Source organism: Pocillopora damicornis, chromosome 6 (assembly GCF_964200805.1).
Source record: "Pocillopora damicornis chromosome 6, jaPocDami1.2, whole genome shotgun sequence".
Classification (NCBI taxonomy): Eukaryota; Metazoa; Cnidaria; class Anthozoa; order Scleractinia; family Pocilloporidae; genus Pocillopora; species Pocillopora damicornis.
This window is the reverse complement of record NC_142675.1, coordinates 12,972,501-12,990,637: the sequence shown is the minus strand read 5'-3', so window position 1 is coordinate 12,990,637 and position 18,137 is coordinate 12,972,501. Positions and strand designations below refer to the sequence as shown.

Below are 18,137 nucleotides of genomic sequence, written 5' to 3'. Positions count from 1 at the left end.
TATTTGGATGGCATTAAATACTCAGGCTCAAGCTCTCAGTAGTGCATAGTGTTCTTACAAATGGTGATACCCAAACTAAACATTGATATGAGGCATTGGTCACAATATATGTTACTTTTATGGGGGTGGGGATCTGGAAACGCAAGGATCCTCCTACAAACAAGAGTGAAATAAATGGGTACTCCCCTCTTTTAATTCATGTTTTTCTTTGACCTGCCTATTACCCTAAATGTTTAATAGAGGTACATGGATGAAGAGTACCTTTTTGTGTTTCACAAAAGGCAAGAATATCCGTGCCTGAGATTTAGAGGATGAAAAATTTTAAACATGAGAATTGTGCAGACCACATACTACTTTTTTATTCCTCTCTGGATATTTGCACAAATTACAGTCATTATCAGTCTTACTCTCACTGTCCATTGAGCTTATGGGAAGATGATGACCTCCAAATTTCTTAAATGAAGAAAGGAAAGCATGCCCTCTTACAGCCAGTGGATCTTTGTGCATGAGAATTCAATTGAGTAGTTCTGCTTTATGAGGCCATTCATTACAAGCAGAAGACAATAAAGGCGACCATGACCATCTAATAGAGGTTTCCACTAAATAGTGGTGAAAATTACAATTAAGAGGAAAAAATATAGGACTTTGACAACTGACCACTAAATACAGGGTGACCACTAGTATCATACTGCTTTATATAGGTTCAACTGTATCATGGATTCAGCAGCAGTGGCAGCTTTTTATGACATACTGAAATGAAGACTTACATTGCACAGTGACATAAGCTCTTGCTCTCTTTTCCTGCCTCACTCCATTGCTTGCGATGCAAACATATTCTCCTGCATCATTCCTGTTACTACTAGTGATGTTCAGCTGTTTGGTGTCAAAGAACTTATTCCCAGGCTTTTCCCATCTTATCTTAGGTTCAGGAAAACCAGAGGCATCACAACTCAAAAACAGAGGAGTTGACGTATTAACTGTGATATTCTGTGGCACTTCTGTAAACTGGACAGGAACTAGGAAAGAGGAGAGGAACAACAAAATTTTCACACCTTACGATTAGCGTGCAATTTGGTTAGAAAACATCCACTTCATATGCTACAGAAATAAGATTTTAAGATGCAGTACATACATAAAAAAAATATCTATTGAAAAAAGGAAACAAACTTTCACTTTTTCCACTAATCAGAATTTTCATCAGTTTTAAAATAATCTAATGAAAAGCATAAGTTTAGAGTTTTAGGCAGACACAGGATAATAATTTGCTTTAGAATAATTTTTATAATTTCAAACTTGAACCTAAATTCCAGGTACAGTATTCTGCTACACAATTAAATGTACAACCTTGTAAAGGCTTCCAAAAAGCTACACAAACTTACAGACTTTGTGTGTCTGAAAACAATCTAGGGTAACCAAACAAATTTTGGCCTGGTGAGGCACAAAACTTCAACCTCAATACCAGGGTCTCTATTCTTCCCTGTTTGGGGTTGTAATGATTTACTGTGTAGGAAGTTTCATTGTCACAATGTAAACTGTTAAAAAACGTTTTTCCAATTTTGGATTACAATTCTAAAGTACCTAACAATGCTCAAAGATGTTTCTACTTACCATTTATGTTAAGTCTCAAAGAGGCTTCTGCTCCATCGCCAGCTTTATTATGTGGGACACATTTATACTCGCCATGGTGCTGAGATCGATTGACATTATTGAGGGTATACTCACTGTTGCTGTTCTGACTTAGGAGGCGGCCATTGAAATAGAACTTGTAAGTTGACAATTGTGTCTCAGCAGCCACAACTATGCACTTGAATGTAACTGTGTCTCCTTCAGTGACGGTATTTTGTGAAGCATTGATAATGAGCTTCGCACCTTCGAGTTTGTCTAAAAATGTAAATCAAATCAAAATCTTAATCTCTGTTTATTTCATGGCTCATACATTTCCTCAGGGTATATATCATAACCCCTTGTAAAAGTCTAGAGGGTGCATGATAATGCAACAAGGAAGTGTTAATCTTCTGTGTGGGTTAATCTAGTATCAATCCATGGAGTGCCTTGAGCAGAAAACATAACAGTTACACTTTTGTAATGGTAAATGGTAGCAAGTCACTCAACAATGGTTAGAAAGCTGACTAAAAGCAAAATACTTTAACTTACACATTGCATGCCAAAAAAACAAAGGCATTACTGCAGCAAAAAAATAACACCATCTATGCTGTTCCTAAAAGAGCTGTTTTAAATCCTCTGTTAACAAAAATGAATGATTTGTGAATGCCAACTTTAAACGTTGTTGCTCGTGCAGACTTTCTGGTTAGGCAGGAATTCATCACTTATATCTGGATACCTCTCTAGTAATTCTACCCCATAAGGCAACTTCCTGACACAATTCAAGATATTTTTACAAACTGTATTGATATCATTTCTACAATTTCTGCTGACTGGCATTGTAATTAGATCTTGAAAGTAAATGGAAATTAACAAGATGAGTTAGTAAGTTCTTTGAACATTTTTGATTGGGATATTTTAAATATGGTTTTAGCTTTCCAAATGTGATTTAAATTTCTAAATCACACTAAATCACATTCAACTAAAAACTAAAAAACTATACTTGCTAAAACTAATAGCACAACTGAAGAGGCAGTTGCTCTATTGGGCACAACTGAAGAGGCAGTTGTGCTATTAGTTTTAGCAAGTTTATTTTTTAGTTTTAAGTTTTCAGGTTTTATCTCTCGTATTTTGTCCATTATTTTCTTTGTAGCTTGTTTTTTTCAATATTTTTCACTTTGTTGATTTTGTTTTTTGTCATCTTTTTATTAGCACCACTTTCTGCTCTTTCACGTGATTTTGTATCTTATTCTTTAGTTTTCACCTGTAATTACGTAATCACTAACACTTTGATCTTATTTAAAGCTCTTTTTTATTCAAAAGTTGTAAATAACTGAAGGTCTCTGACTGAAATGTTTTTATTAAATTTTTTATCTTTTTTATGTCAGAAGTTGTCCATCCTCGCATTTTTTTTAACTCTCTATGTTCGTGTTTGCTGTGAGGTTTGGACTGCGAATTTTTCTTGATCCTCCTGGCACAGTGCACCTTTGTTGGCTTAAGAGTTCTAGTAACAATTTCTTATATATGTATGTATGTAAATATATATTTATATAATAAGCTCAGTTATGCATGCATTCTGATCAGTTCTCATTTATGCTCTATTGGAGGACAGACGTATAGATGAGGTCATCATTAAAACTTTTTTTTTTAATTCTTTATTACATAAAACAAATAGATTCCAGGTTGCCGTGCATCTGTTCAGTAATAGATCACAGAGGACGTCATAATGTGGTAAGAACATCAGTGACACACTTAGCTGCACCTCGTGTGCCACTTTTTTGTTCTTACCACACTTTGATGTCATCTGTGATCTATTACTGAACAGACCCACGGCGACTTGGAATCTATTTGTTAAATATATATATATACATATATAAAACAATTCTTCTAATGTGTGTTTGCCCAAAGGAGTTAGGTACCCTACACATTAGGACACTAGGTTGACAAAACTCGTTCTGCTCTGCCAAAAATCTCAACAAATTTTGTCTGCACCAAATTATTTATTATGTGTGCACTTGCAAACAACTAAATATTTGGTAACCACAATGTCAATCGCATTATTGTTTTTGTCATTCTTTGTCTTACAGCTCATTTGCTATGCATTGAAATTAATTTTGGTCAAAATGACCTTACACAATGTATCTATTTGGAATTTAAACTAGTTGGATTCATAAACCAAAGTTAGCAGACCACATATACATTTTTTCCTATCACAGAGAATAAATCATGTCATAGCGGGGTGAAAGATTTAAACACAAAGATTGAAACTACAGTCAATTTTTGTCAGCAGCCACTCAACAGTTACTAATAGTCTTTTCTTCAAAACGTTAGAAAACAATTATCATTATTATCAACAATTATCAACAATTATTATTATTATTTCTTAAAAAAAATCTGACTGATTGATGTATTGAGTATTTTCAGTGTTGTTGCCACACAACAATAACTCATTTGCATCTGAAGCTTTTATAGTCATTGGCTACGTTTACCTTGCGTCATTCGTCATGAGATCCTTAAAAACTTTGTTGGAAGGAAATATTTGTTTTTTACTAAAGATCTTTTTCTTTTCTATCTGCTAATAAGTTGTACTGGATTGAAGACTAACTTGCCGATGTGTCTACTCAATTTTATATGTCGGCAAGTTGGCGTTGGCAAGTTGAACCATCGGTGACTTGACCATAATTCATATATTTATATATATATTGTTACTAGAACTCTCAGGCCAACAAAGGTGCATATATATATATTTAGAGCAGAGTATTATACAGTGGTAATGCCCATGGGCTAATTTTGGATTATTCAAATTAGAAAGAAGACAAAATTAGTCTAGAAGCTAGGACCCCATAAATAGGCTTGCTTACAATGATTGGGTCAGGAAAGATTTGACCTTTGATTTTAATAGAATAATACCTGCTGATGTATGTTAGATAGTTTGAAGAGTTCAATTGTGTTTAGGTTATGAGTTAAGGGGGTGCCTCTGTATGTCACCGGTTATTCCAAAACTATTCACTCGTTACAATGGAAATCTACAATAATTATTACAGTTACATCTTAACAACACAAATACCAATGATGCTCAGGATGTGCAAATTGACCATACATGGGACCGATAACTTGACTTAGGATGAGTCCAAATAACCCTTTAGAGCTGCTATGAGAATATATACATGCATAGCTTAAAGCAATAAGATAAACATCATTTTGCCTAATTTAGGATTTGACATAAAAAGAGGCTCAGTCAAGTAACTACTGTTTGAGGCCATTATGTTTTGATTAAAAAAACTTCCAATTATATATTATATATGGTTTATATTTCCAAATCTTGTATTTACACCACCTTTTACCTCAGAGCAATACATATTACAATTATAAAATACAATATTGTAACTTATCTTGGTCTGTTGAGCTTTAAAGTGACTTATCTCCAACATTAATCAACAGAAAGTTAACCTTTTAAACATGGACACCTCATATGTCAACTATTTAACAGTTCCTCTTCAAAGCTACTCTCTTCATTGCTTTCTTCTGAGTCACTGTTGCTGGTCATACCATATGGGTTCCTGCATGCTTCATTGTCTGCCATGCAGAAGCATCCTTCTGTGCAAGCAAGTCCTGTGTTGCTGGAGAAGCAGTTTTGCTGGCAGGTAGATGTCTTGCACTTGCACGTCATCAGCTCAAGAAGGCTTACTGGTGCTTTTGTGATTGGCAGTGGTACAAGAAGTTCCTTGTCCTTTGTTCATCCATGCCCCTTCAGTGATTCAAGATCCTGCATAGCTTCAAGAGCACGACTACACACAAATGCTTGGTAGTTTGATTGTTTCAGATGTTGAAGTGGACAATCAGTCGTTGGTGAAAGCATTTCATTTTTCTGCTTATTCTGGCAGAACATGAGATAACATAATTCATCTGCAATACCTGTCTTTTTAAATGAATATTTCTTTTCTTCAGTTTGTAAGCCAACTATGATAAACAGCTTAATAACCTCAACTGTTTGGTCATCACAGGAAAATCTCAAACTGGCTCCCAGGGGTATTTAATTCATTTTAAAATTGATCTCTATTAGCAACACTTCATCTTTTAATATCTTGCTGCCACTCACACAACTGGAACTGCATAAATCAGAGTCACAGCGAATTGATGTGTCCTCTTTAATTCTTTAACTTATCCACTATGTATATATATATATATATATATATATATACACATTATATATTATGCATGCTCACTAGTTTTTCTAGTTTGAGCACTCTGGCATGGCTTAGATGATCCCACATATCTGAGATCACTTGAGGTGGCTATATAGTCTTTCCTCCATCCTAGCATCAGCACTGCACTGATGAGGCCCAGAAGGCCGAAACAGTACTGTCTGCAGTTAGATATAGCTCTTTGGCATACAAAGCTTTGCTTTCATGTCCAAATTGAGCACTCTACTAGGATGAGTCATTGCTGCTAGCATTATGCATGCTCACTAGTTTTTCTAGTTTGAGCACTCTGGCATGGCTTAGATGATCCCACATATCTGAGATCACTTGAGGTGGCTATATAGTCTTTCCTCCATCCTAGCATCAGCACTGCACTGATGAGGCCCAGAAGGCCGAAACAGTACTGTCTGCAGTTATATATATATATATATGTAAATTCTGTGACAATAGTTTGGATTACTTGTATGAAGATAAGCAGCCAGTTTCCACTAGAATTTAACAGGTTCATTTCACTCCATCAGTAAAAACTTTATATCTTTCTTTTGAAAAATGTTACACAAAACTTGATAATGATCAAGGGGCAGTGAGGGAAATTACAGATTAAACTCACTTTCTCTTGTAGAGACAGATATTGAGTAAGAAATGTCAAAAAGCCTTTCATGGAACATCAGCAACAAAAGATTTGTATTTGCACAAAGTGCAACCCTAATGCCAACCCTAATGCCTTTACCTGATAAGAACAGAATGCTTTCCAAATTATAAACAGATCCATGACTGAATCAAATTGGCTGTGAGGCACTAAAATTAAATAATGAATGATAAAGGGGTGAGATGTGGACCCCAATAAACTGGCTTTGTATTGAACTTTTAGTTCTAACAGGTCACGTTTGATTTATGTGGTATGTTCCAAGAAAGCATGTATGGTGTAATTTTCTTAATGACCATAAAATCTAAAGATTAGCATATTGTACATGTTTGCTTTTTACCAGCTCCTGACAACAGAGGTCAAATGCCTGTGCATATGCCAACACTAAAACAATTAAGTATCTCACATAGCAGGGAGGCATGGTGCTTGCAGATTACACCACCTCCCATACCAGAAAGTCATGGAAATCAACTACTGAAGCACAGTATTTGTCTTTCCTTTCCCTGTCTTTAAGTAAAAAAAAAAGTGAAGGTTGTAATCACTCAATAGTACAGTCTGTCACTTTTGTGTTATTTAGTAGTTGAGTAGTCAAGTATTCAGTATAAGATGGCAAGGCCTATGAATAATAAAATATAAAATGGATTCTCACCCTCAAACAGTTTTTCTCTTTGAATGCAATACAAGCTAAATAACAAAGGCACATGAGTCGCCCATTTATTTTTTTGACAGTGCGCACTAAAAAATTGTATATGTGCCTCTGACTACCCTGTTAGAGTTAACAAAGCACCAACCAGAGCCCTCACACAGAATGAGCCTTGTGCGGCAGAAAAATGGAGTGAATTTTGGGTTGTCACGATGACGTGGAAAGGGTCTCAAGCTTTTTTCTGAGTTAAACACAGTCCACCTGATGCAATCACTTAGCAAAAATATTGTCATGTCCACCTACGCAAAATAATGTGAGCAATGATTCCACCTAAATTCAATTGTCCCAACCAATACTTGGGACCAATGCTTACAAAGCCGAAAAGGATTTTAGGTGGAATTCTGTTTCCTAAAAATTTTAAACAGATTTGTCAATTTTGTGTAACTGACCCCAATAACAGAGGTCTCACTGTAAATAAAGTCAATCCAGAAATAGAAAATTAAGGTTAAAATGTACTTACAGTAAACTACAATTGTTGTGTCAAAAGAAGTGACTTCCACTGAGTTATTGGCTTGACATGTATATTGTCCTGCATCTGTTCTGTTTATATTATCGAACTTTAACAAGGCAGCTTTCTTCCCTGAACTTTTCAGTAGTCCATTTCTAATCCATGCTACATCTGGCAATGGTTTCCCAGAAGCTCCACAGGCGATAGTGACAGAGGATCCTTCAGTGTAATATTTTACTGCTGAAGAGAGGTTTAAAAGTGGTGCCTCTGAAAATTGAAGAGATTATATCATTCCTCACATGGCATAACAAATCTTACTTGGACTGAGTCTTAAAATTTTTCCCATCACAATAAATAAATAACGACCAACAACCAACATAAGGAGGCTTAAACTTCATTCAGTAAAAGTTATCATGTTGGCTCTAGCTACATGTACTGGTAGACTTGCTCACAAGCTAAACTGTAAAGCAGAGCCCCAGCCTAGGGATTAAAGGGCTAGCTCAGGAAGTTACTCATTGGGCTAAGAACCCTGGCTTCTGAGCAATTCCCATTTTCTTTGATAAAATTTTTGCTGTTACACAAACAAATAGGAATAGAGCCTATCAAGCCACAACTCACTTGGAACTTGGCTTAAGAAAGGATCTACTGAAGACATCCTCAACAGAAATTTTGGTGAAAGAGAAGCTAAGAATACACCAGTGACATGCTGAATGCTGTTTGCCATTACTTAAAGTTAAAAGGAGAACTTACTCATCTCATTGTATGGATCATTCTTTTATCAAACATGAAATCACTCTATTGTTCATCATGATTGATTTGCAAAGAGAGTTTGTAGAAGGGAGGGTTTTTTACTTTTTCTGCACATTTTGAAGAATCATACCCATGAATAAATCTTTCTCAAGCCCAAGTGAAATGCAAAGAAAATGAACAAATTTCCTGCAACAAGAATGGACTGTATGGAGACCCCTGTTAACAATTTGTGCTAAAACTAATAACGTTAAATGTTTGCTACTTCCTGACAGAGAGGCACTCAGGTCACTAGATCACTCAGCAAATTAATACATCCTCAACCTGACATGGCCATTATATTTACTATGAAGCAGCCTCATTCCATTAGAGGTCTATGAACACATGTCCCCCCCCCCCCCCACCTAAAGAGAAGAGTTACATTTCAGTACAATTGTGAATATGTGTTCCCAAAAGTCATGGCAAGATAATTTGAGTTGGCCCTTAAAAACTAAAGTGAAATCAACCATAGCCAATATGAGGCAAACAGAGGCACTTGCTAGCAAATGAATAAACAAAAAAAAAAAAAAAAAATTTTATGGTCCAGTTTTGGTGAAAATACAAAACAGGCAGTACCCAGAATATTTGATGAGAAATACTTGGGAGCAACAAGGCAGCTTAAATTTACACTAAACAGTTCCTAGTAATAATCAACATAACATTTGAGCTTGTTTGACATTAGTAAAGTAACTGTCTTCCATATCATTAAGAGATGCTGATGTTAATTAAGAAACTACAGAAGATGGTGGGAAAGAAATTGTGGAGGTGAAAAGTGGATAGGTGACACCAAAAATACTACTTGATTCATCTTTGTACCGGAAGTAATATTCTTGTTGCAAACTAAAGGTTTGAGTAAGAAATGCAAAAAATATCTTGCTAGCCAGAGTACCTGAGAGAGTATTGGTGGAAAGAGGAAAATTGAATTTAATGACAGAAGAAAAAACCTTATTTTTAATAGTACTACGTACTTCTTTATGTGCAGTTAACAAACCAGAAACTCTTATAGAATTTTATGTACTTTTGTTAAGATTTATAAAGGCCTATACTGGAGACTTAGTGGTGTTACCTCTCAAAGATCCTAAAAAATCTGTTGAGTTGGGTAGAAGAACAAGTTTATATATATGTAATGCCATTTTAGGGTCATGGTGAACACACTAAGTCAAAACCTGCAAAACTATTGACAGCACATGGGACATCTTGGATATGGAGATAGCAGACAGGAGAAAACTATTGAATGAATAGCTGTGAAATTGGTCAAACAACAATCTAAGTCACCATCACACTTCTCCACAACATTATCTTGTTACATAATAGAATCCATTCTTTATAACAAAACTTTTTTCCAATTACAATCTAAATGTAAACAACACTTTTCTTTTTGGGGTTCCAATAGGCCTGCATGTAACTTGATTGAGAGGGTAAAGAAGAACCATCAAAAAAAATCTAAAAAATCTGTCACTAAGATGGCAGTGATGCATGAATAAGAATTGCCTTCTTATGGTAAAAACAAAACAAAATAAGACACGCGGCCCTTGATTTTTTTCTACAAGTGAAATCTGAGACATGGAATGTGAATGGTGATTCATTTTGCCCCCAAACAAGCAAGTGAACACAGTAAACAATGAGTTTGGATTCTTCACAACAAGTGAATAAAATTGTTCAAGCGAACAATGAAGTAGATTGTACATGAGTACTGAGATATCACAAACATTTTCAATTTTGAATCACAATCAAATGACCAAGATGTTACATATTTAATATCACTCTCATTTTCATGTACTTTGTTATGACATCCGAGATTTAAAATGAAATGTAAAACATTAAAAGAGAAGATTAAAAAGTCTATTCAAAGAACATTATGCTTATGTTTTATATATGACAAGTTTTTAAAAAGTTTAGGTTACATATATTAAGCTCACAAAACATTTCATACTCTAAATTGAAATTGAATACGTTTAGTCTCTTAGAGCTCTTTGAGGAATTCAGGTAGTTTCTCAGTGGAGCAATCAAAGTCAGTGATAAAATTAGAGTTGTTGAACTGACCTCCATGAATAAAAGCATCTACTAAGAACAGTGTTCCTACCAGGCCACATTGATCATCATTGAATTATGTTCTTTTTGCATCCTTAGCATCTTTCAAAGAGCATAAAGAGCTTGGATTATAGACTTTGTTGGTTTAATGCTTTCATAACATGCTCTCTGTGATTGGTCATGCAATATTTTCCTTTGTTGACTTGGCAAAATCATGCGACCAGTCGGATTGTTTTAAGTTTTGACTGACCATTTTTAACTGACAGCTTTGCTAAGAGAAAATTTCAGTACTCATATTCATTAATAACAGTTGTCTATGCATAACAGAGCAACCCAGTTGTTGGTGCTGTAAGAATAAGCAATAACTCTTTGATTTCTTACTGATGACAAACAGCAAAGTAAAAGTAGCACTATTGTTCCCAAAAGTTGGGTTAGCTAACCACTTTCAGCCCTGCATGTAAAGGTTTGCCCAAATTTATACTATTGTTTTCTTTCTCCAGATCTCAGAAATACGAGAGACACAAGTTGAGTGCATTTGATTTATGTTTGATTACTAATGGTTATGTCTGTAATATGTACCTGTCACAATAAGCTCCACTGTACTTTCAAGAAAATCTATGATCTCAAGTTCACACTTAAATTTGGTATTGTCTCCAGGGTTGATGTTCTTGATAACCAAGGTAGCTCTTCCTTCAATTTTAACTCTTCCTTTGTAAGATGGAGGAATACTGGAATAATCTTGGACACCACCACTGTCGTTAAACATCATTTGGATAAATGCACCATTTACCAGAACACTATATATAATGTTCTGAACCTTATTATGTGGATCACTGTAGTCCCACACCAGGTTTGCATCACTACCATTGTTAAAGTAGCTTGGATTAGAAGGTTCCTGGGTAAATTTCACATCCACACCTCCTAAAATAGACAAAAAAACCCAGTCCTTTAGATGCAAGTGTAAGGATAATATTTAGGAAGAAGGGTTTTCTAAGAAATTATTTGAAGAAGAATTTGTTGAGGTGGAAAATGGAAAGTGGAAATGTCCATACATATAATATGTTAAACAATCAAAAGAGGGATTTATTATTCCACTCATTTTATTGTCAAATCTTTTGGCTTCTAGTTTTAGATAGATATTCTATGATCAGTAGGGTTTTATATAATAAGCTGAATTCTACATGTACATGCATTTTGATTGGTTCTTTCATGTACTTATAATCTATTGGAGAACAAACACATAGGTGACATCACCATTAACAGTTTTTTGCTCCTTCATTAAATAAAACAAATAGATTCCATGTTGCCATCGCTCTGTACTGAGTTATAAATCACAGAGGATATAAAAACACTAAGAACATCAGTGACACACTCAACTGTGCCTTGCTTGTTAAAAGCATTCAGTTAGTAAAACATAGCATACAGTGCTGTAACCTCCCTCACCTTTCTACTTCTCTGCTACTGTTGTGGCCTTTGCTGTTTTGCTCTGTTTTAATAATTGACAACTAAAACAAGTCAAGCTGCATCTCATGTGCCACCTTTTTTGTTCTAACCATATTCTGATGTCACATGTGATCTATTACTGAACAGATGCACAGCAACATGGAGTCTATTTGTTAAACAGACAATGGAAAATTGTAGTGGATGTTTGTTTTTTTTAAATTGATTGCCAAGCTCATGCACTGGTGATTAGCCACCACCTATTCACCTTGGCTAGAAGCATTGCACAACAACAAAATGGCTTCCTGCTTTGCTATGGTAAGCTAAGAGAAAACAATATCAATAAACAAAGCTGCAAAAACAGCAACCAATTGTGCTTTGATAAATATATGTTATTTGCTGGCTGGGAGGTCCGTATGGTGAAAAACTGTGACCACGGTCACAGTTTTTCACCATACGGACCGACCCTTAGCCAGTAAATAACATTTATTGTTTTTAAAATTGATGAAATTCTTTCCAAAAGAACCCGAATGATTTATGGCTGTGAATACGGCAAGATCTTCCATAAACTGAACAATTTTTGAGTGAGAAAATGGTAGTTAAAATAGAGGTGATGCAAATTAAAGAGAGATGCCTCAGCGAAACATTTTCATTTCCGTAACGATAAAGGTGATTTAAAAGGCTTCCAAACAAACTTTGAAACATTATTTTTACAAGTATCTCAGTCACAATCTGACACCTGTCAATTAGAGAGCACGCAAGAAAAAAAAGCATAGGAACATTTGAAAACCAACAGAACTAGTTTGGCAAGGACTGTCATGACAATGTTTTCTTCAAAATCAGTCAATGATCTAACGGAAAGTATTATTCACTCTCATCGACGATTCATTCATGTACAAAGATTTACCTCTGTTCATTAAATGTCCAAATTGAACGGAATTGGAAAGACTCACCAGGAGCGTATATTTGTTGTAGAACTTAAATTAAAACTTCGCTTGCTCTTTCAATATGAACAAATTGCTCGAGAAAATTCAGATATTAAATGAATGAAAGTTCCACTGTTCAGTTTAACTGTAACCAAATACCTCATGTTTCAACTTTCTGGGTACTTTTTGTGAACGATTAAAATTAATTGCAGACTGTTTTTAGGCCGCTTGTCAACCAACGTAATGACACTATTGTTTATACAAATTCATTCTGAAACCAATATTTTTCTGTGATTTGATAGAGAGAAAGGAGAGGATTCATAATTTATTTATTGGCTTGAGGTAGTGACCGCCGTGATTGCTTAAAAATACTACCCAGCTGGAAAACGAGGTATATTTATGAAAAATGACAACGAAAGTTGGGATGTACTCGGCAATTCACGAAAGCGTTATTGTGGCCTGTGGGCAGAGATAGGAAAATACTGACCGGGTAAAGAACCAATCAGATTGTAAGATTCGTTACTGTGCCCTCTAAAAAAACAATAATGAACAATATTTTTCTTACACTGTATTGTGAAGCATTATACAAGAGAAAGATGAAAATTCAAATTTTTTTAAAACTTTGTGTCAGTAATCATTGAGATGTTATATTTATCTACAGGACAGCAAGATAAAAACTAAATATACTTCTTATGTGAAGCACTTCTGCCAAAAAAATCTGGATTTGGTAGAATCCTTGATTGACCCTGAAAGCCAAATTTGCTCTTGCTTTCTTCCACTATCACATATTGGAAGCCTAGACTAGCCGGTTGGTTCATACACTTTGGGACCACAAACCATTCAAAGCTAACATCTTTGTAACTTCTTAAACTTTATATAAATTATCATTTATTCAATTGGAAGGTCTGTTTCCATTTACAATGACAATAATTTAAGAGCAAGAACATTACGAAATTTAAAATTCAACTTTGGGATGACTGAGTTCCAAAAGTGGTTAAATTTGATTGGGACATCTAAGAAATATAGATGTTTCATAGTTAGTGAACGCATGTGATTTCTATTCACGAGTTGCGAAGAATGAAACAATGAGCTATGAACAGGTAAGTTTTTGTCTATACAATGAGTGGATAAAAATTGTACATGCACACTAACCATTAAGTAATTTGAGGAACTGTGGGTTGTGTGTGTGTTTTATATACAAAAAATGGAGCAACACTTAAGTTACTGCTGGGAACAAAGTAACGACAAAAAGGACAAATAAACAAGTTGAATGAAAAGAGTTTATTAATACCATAAGAATTATAGTGCCAATTTGAAAGATAAATTTTTGTTCATTCATATGAACATTCAAATCAAATCGCAGAGGTGGATTATAATGCTTTCTTATCAGAGTCAGAATCTAGAAATTTAAGTCTTTTGCACCATTTTGGAGGAGATACCACTTTGGTTCCCCAGATTGCTAATGTCAAGAATTGATCAAAGCACAGATTTAGACAAAGATTGTGATCTGTTTGTATGAGGTAAAATCAGAGTGATTTTTGCCAATTCTCATTAAGTCCAGCTTTCTCTGACATTATCTCTATAAATGAATTTACCTTGTTTACACCAATGGCTGACTTCTTATTTTTAACCTTGAAGTCATGATTCTACAGTTGTATACAACCAGCAAACATTGCTGACATTCACTTTCATTCACTTTAGCAAGATCACACCACAAAGGCAAAAAACCAATACTATTGTTTTTACTGATCAAAAATTTCATCTACGACTTGTGATTGGTCAGATGCTTATTTTTCACTTGTGAAAAACCATCCAACCTATCCCAATTTGGGAAGTTTAATACATATCATTTTCTTTTCAAATTTAGCTTGGAGTATATCTTAGTAAGTATATTATCAGCCAACACACACATGTTTCGAAAAGTTTGGTCATGGTAAAACTTTGACTGTTTTTAAATATATAAAGAAATAAGCAGCCTGCAACTACCAGTGTGGGACACCACAATCATATGAGCATATAGCTAAAAACTGGTCGAGTAAACAAATCATACATGTAGGTATGAGCAAATAATGCTCAATTATCTATCCAAGTACATTATGTAGTATCTTTACATGATTGCTACCTGGAGGAAGAGTCACACTCAACTTAGCTAGCAGTAAATATCCTAACTGAGGTCATTTTTTAAAAAACCATTCATTTTTTTAAAAAACCATTCATTCAAACCATTCAGGTCATTTTTTAATCAAACCAATAATGAGTGGAAAAAATTGGTCACAGCTCTTCCCAATAATGAGTGATGGATGGCAAAGGAAGAGAGTTTATGTATAGATGGTAACTCTTTTCTGGTTTTGCATAGCCATCATGTTTTTAATGGAAAGCCACCTGACGAAGTAGAAACTTTTCTCATAGCTAAGAATACGACTCACATTAATCAAGAAAATAGTGCACTTCTCATTTTCAATTTCGCTGTTATAATCTGAACGTAAGGTATTGTTACAGTTGAAACATAAAATCCTTTGCTCTTGATTTCAATCGCATCATAGTTATTCAGACTTCATTTATCGTGTGATTGAAATCCCAACATCATATCTTAATACAAAAACAGTTGAAAGCCACCTTGGAGTTCGGAAATCATTTCGACGAACATCACGTTCAGAACTAAGAGTCGGCGTTTACGCATGTCTAAGCTTCAAATGTAACATGGTAAAAAACATTGCAAAATCCTTTGTACGGCAGAATAAATTTCACACTTACCAGACCCCTGAAACTTTATCAGCAGAAGAAAGAGTGAGTAAATCTCATAATCACGGAAAAGCGCCATCTTGTCAGGCCGTTGCTGACGCTTCAATGACGGAAGTAGCAGGGTTAGGCTCGGTCGCGTCAATCAGGGACTTTAAGATCCAAGACGCGACGGCTTCTAGAACGCGGTGGCTGATAAAGGACTGGGACTAGAACGCCGTCGTTTGCGCGGGAAAAGTAAAGTTAAGATCCCCGTCGCGAGGTCAGCATTAGATTCCATCCACCAAAACCACCTTGGTCGAGAGGGACTGAGATGGAATGATGGAAAAAAATTACGAAGCTACGACAACATGCCGACTTATCCCGATGACCCAAGTGTATTATTTGTTTGGGAAATTGCGTCAAAACTTTTTACTAAAGAAATGGTAAGTATTAATTTATTGTTCGATTGTAGTATTATAAAACATTTTACGCAATTTTATGCAGATATTTCACGTATTTAAAAGGTGCTTAGATGTTACGTAGTTTTGGTGGATGTCATTAGGGAACATCCACCAAAACTTTGACCAAAACCATCAACAATATATTTTTTAAATTTTATCTATAGCCATTGTTAGATGTTCAGGGAGACGAAAGATTTATACCACTAATTAGCAGTTAGTGCTCTGGCTAATTATTTTTTATGGTGCACAATTGCTGACCGACCAAACGTTCATAATGATTATCATAACTCTTAACACATAGAATAAAGTGGTTTTGGTGGATGTTTCTCTCCATCCACCAAAACCACCACAGAAATTTCTGCTACTTCCTTACAGAAGACTGATGTGACCTGCTATTTGGAGTACATAACCACAATCTATTTCTTTGTATGTAGAGATATTTTGGAAAGTTCTTGAGTCAGCACCTTTTATTATTGAAACCATAATCATAACATGGTGCATAATATAGAATACAAAAGGTTCTGGTGTGGTAATCATGTAATCTTGAAACAGGAGAGTTTTTAACTGACTTAAACTGATTTAAACAAACATTTGCAACAAAATTCTAGGTCCAGAAATTTCTTCCACTATTTCCGCCAAAATCATAACCTTTAAGTACAACAAATCAGCACATTAGTAATTGTTATCAGGGGTCTGAAAATCCTATAAATTTTTCACATTTATTTCAAGTAACCTTTAATTTCACATGGATGAATAAGTATACACTCAACATGCAGAATGTCTTACAGTTTACAAACTATTTCCCTTTTTATGGATAGACAGTGAAAGGCCTTTGCCACATTGGTGAATCAAACCATTGTATAACATGCATTTTGTGATAATTGTTTGCTTTTGCTCACAATACCCAGAAAAATGAAGGGGATAAATTTAAATAGCAAATTCTATGGTTAAAATTAAATAACATTGGAAGATCAAATTAACTTTGTACTGTTTAAAATTCAGTTTTGGTTTCTTGCTTATTCCAGCCTCTTGATATTCAAAAGCATTCCTTGTCATTTCTGTGTTCTTCTGTGTACATAACTTGAAAAATAAACACAGAGAAAGGAAACCACAGAGGATTAAACTTGAAGCTAAAGCAAAGTTTAAGTTGAGCCATAGCTGATCCAAATACTGAGCACTTTGTATTGTAACCCATTTAGCAGTAAAGTTTATCTATATGTCTGCCAGCTTGTCACAAGTCTTACCCCTCTCCTTCAAAAGTCTCTATAAATAAATTTTTCTTTGTGGTCCCTAATTGATGATTAGTATATTACAGCTCCTCAATTTTCCTCTCTCAAGTCAAGGTTACTCTAAATTTAACAAAGTAATGGACTTGATAAAACTCAAACTATAACTCAGCTGGCTGCTGCTTGCAACCTTAATTTCTAGATATCAGTATACAATAATCAATATGTTATAAATAAGAACCCTAATGCTTAATTTTGCAGTGATCACCTTCCTCCTTTTCATTTGCAGACCAGACTGGAACCTCTATAGGTGTGTTTGCTTGTTTTGAGTGGGGATGGAAGAAAAGGAGTCATGCCGCATATCTGATTTATTAAATCGCATTTGTTCTGTTTATACATGAGTAGAACTACCTTGTTCTCTGAAAAAAATAAAATTTCTCGCATTTTTATCTGTGCTTCACAGTCAAACTTCCTTGTGTCTTGGACAAGAAATCTTATTTTCTTGAAAACAAAATCTTTGTTTCCAGCCTTCTGTAATAGGTAAATATAACAGTGTAAGATGAGTGACAGTGTATTTCTCAAGTTATTTTTTGGAATGTGACAAAACGGAAGTGTCATAGCGTGATAAGGAGCAAACATATGATTGCTTGATAGAATGCAAAAAATGCAGAATTGCATATATTTTCTCCTTTGTCAGCAGAATATGTTAGTGAAAAGTTCTTACAATTGTTAACTTCTAAACCATCTTCAATTTAGCCAAGATTGAACTGTTATCACGTTTGTCATAAAAGTATTCTGAGATCAATGTCATATGACCCATTCATGTATTTGACCTTTCAAATTAGCAAGCCATAGTTGACAGAAACACAAAGGTTGAGGATAAAAAGAAATTATTATATACAGTACTTCTTCTGTATCTTTTCGTTTCCTTTTCTCTCCAGCTGT

At 34.9% G+C, this 18,137-nt stretch overlaps 1 protein-coding gene and 1 long non-coding RNA gene across 4 annotated transcripts in view; one reads left to right on the top strand and one right to left on the bottom strand.

Moving 5' to 3' along the window:
* Positions 1-15,620, bottom strand: part of LOC149044059 (neural cell adhesion molecule 1-like) — a 31,384-nt gene extending 15,764 nt beyond the window's left edge. For 2 of the 3 annotated variants that reach the window (XM_089208985.1, XM_089208986.1), the window contains exons 1-5: positions 15,539-15,620; positions 10,998-11,339; positions 7,614-7,868; positions 1,609-1,881; positions 768-1,016 (exon numbers count right to left, since the gene is read on the bottom strand). In XM_089208985.1, the coding sequence (XP_089065111.1) occupies positions 768-1,016; positions 1,609-1,881; positions 7,614-7,868; positions 10,998-11,339; positions 15,539-15,605 (1,186 nt within the window). In that variant the 5' untranslated portion in view covers positions 15,606-15,620. The remainder of the gene's footprint in view (positions 1-767; positions 1,017-1,608; positions 1,882-7,613; positions 7,869-10,997; positions 11,340-15,538) is intronic. The other variant, XM_089208987.1, reaches the window with a different exon arrangement.
* Positions 15,621-15,778: 158 nt separating this feature from the next.
* Positions 15,779-17,641, top strand: LOC149044058 (uncharacterized). Its single transcript, XR_016187541.1, has 2 exons — positions 15,779-15,948; positions 17,482-17,641. It is a non-coding gene; the product is annotated as an uncharacterized LOC149044058 (long non-coding RNA).
* Positions 17,642-18,137: the final 496 nt, after the last annotated feature.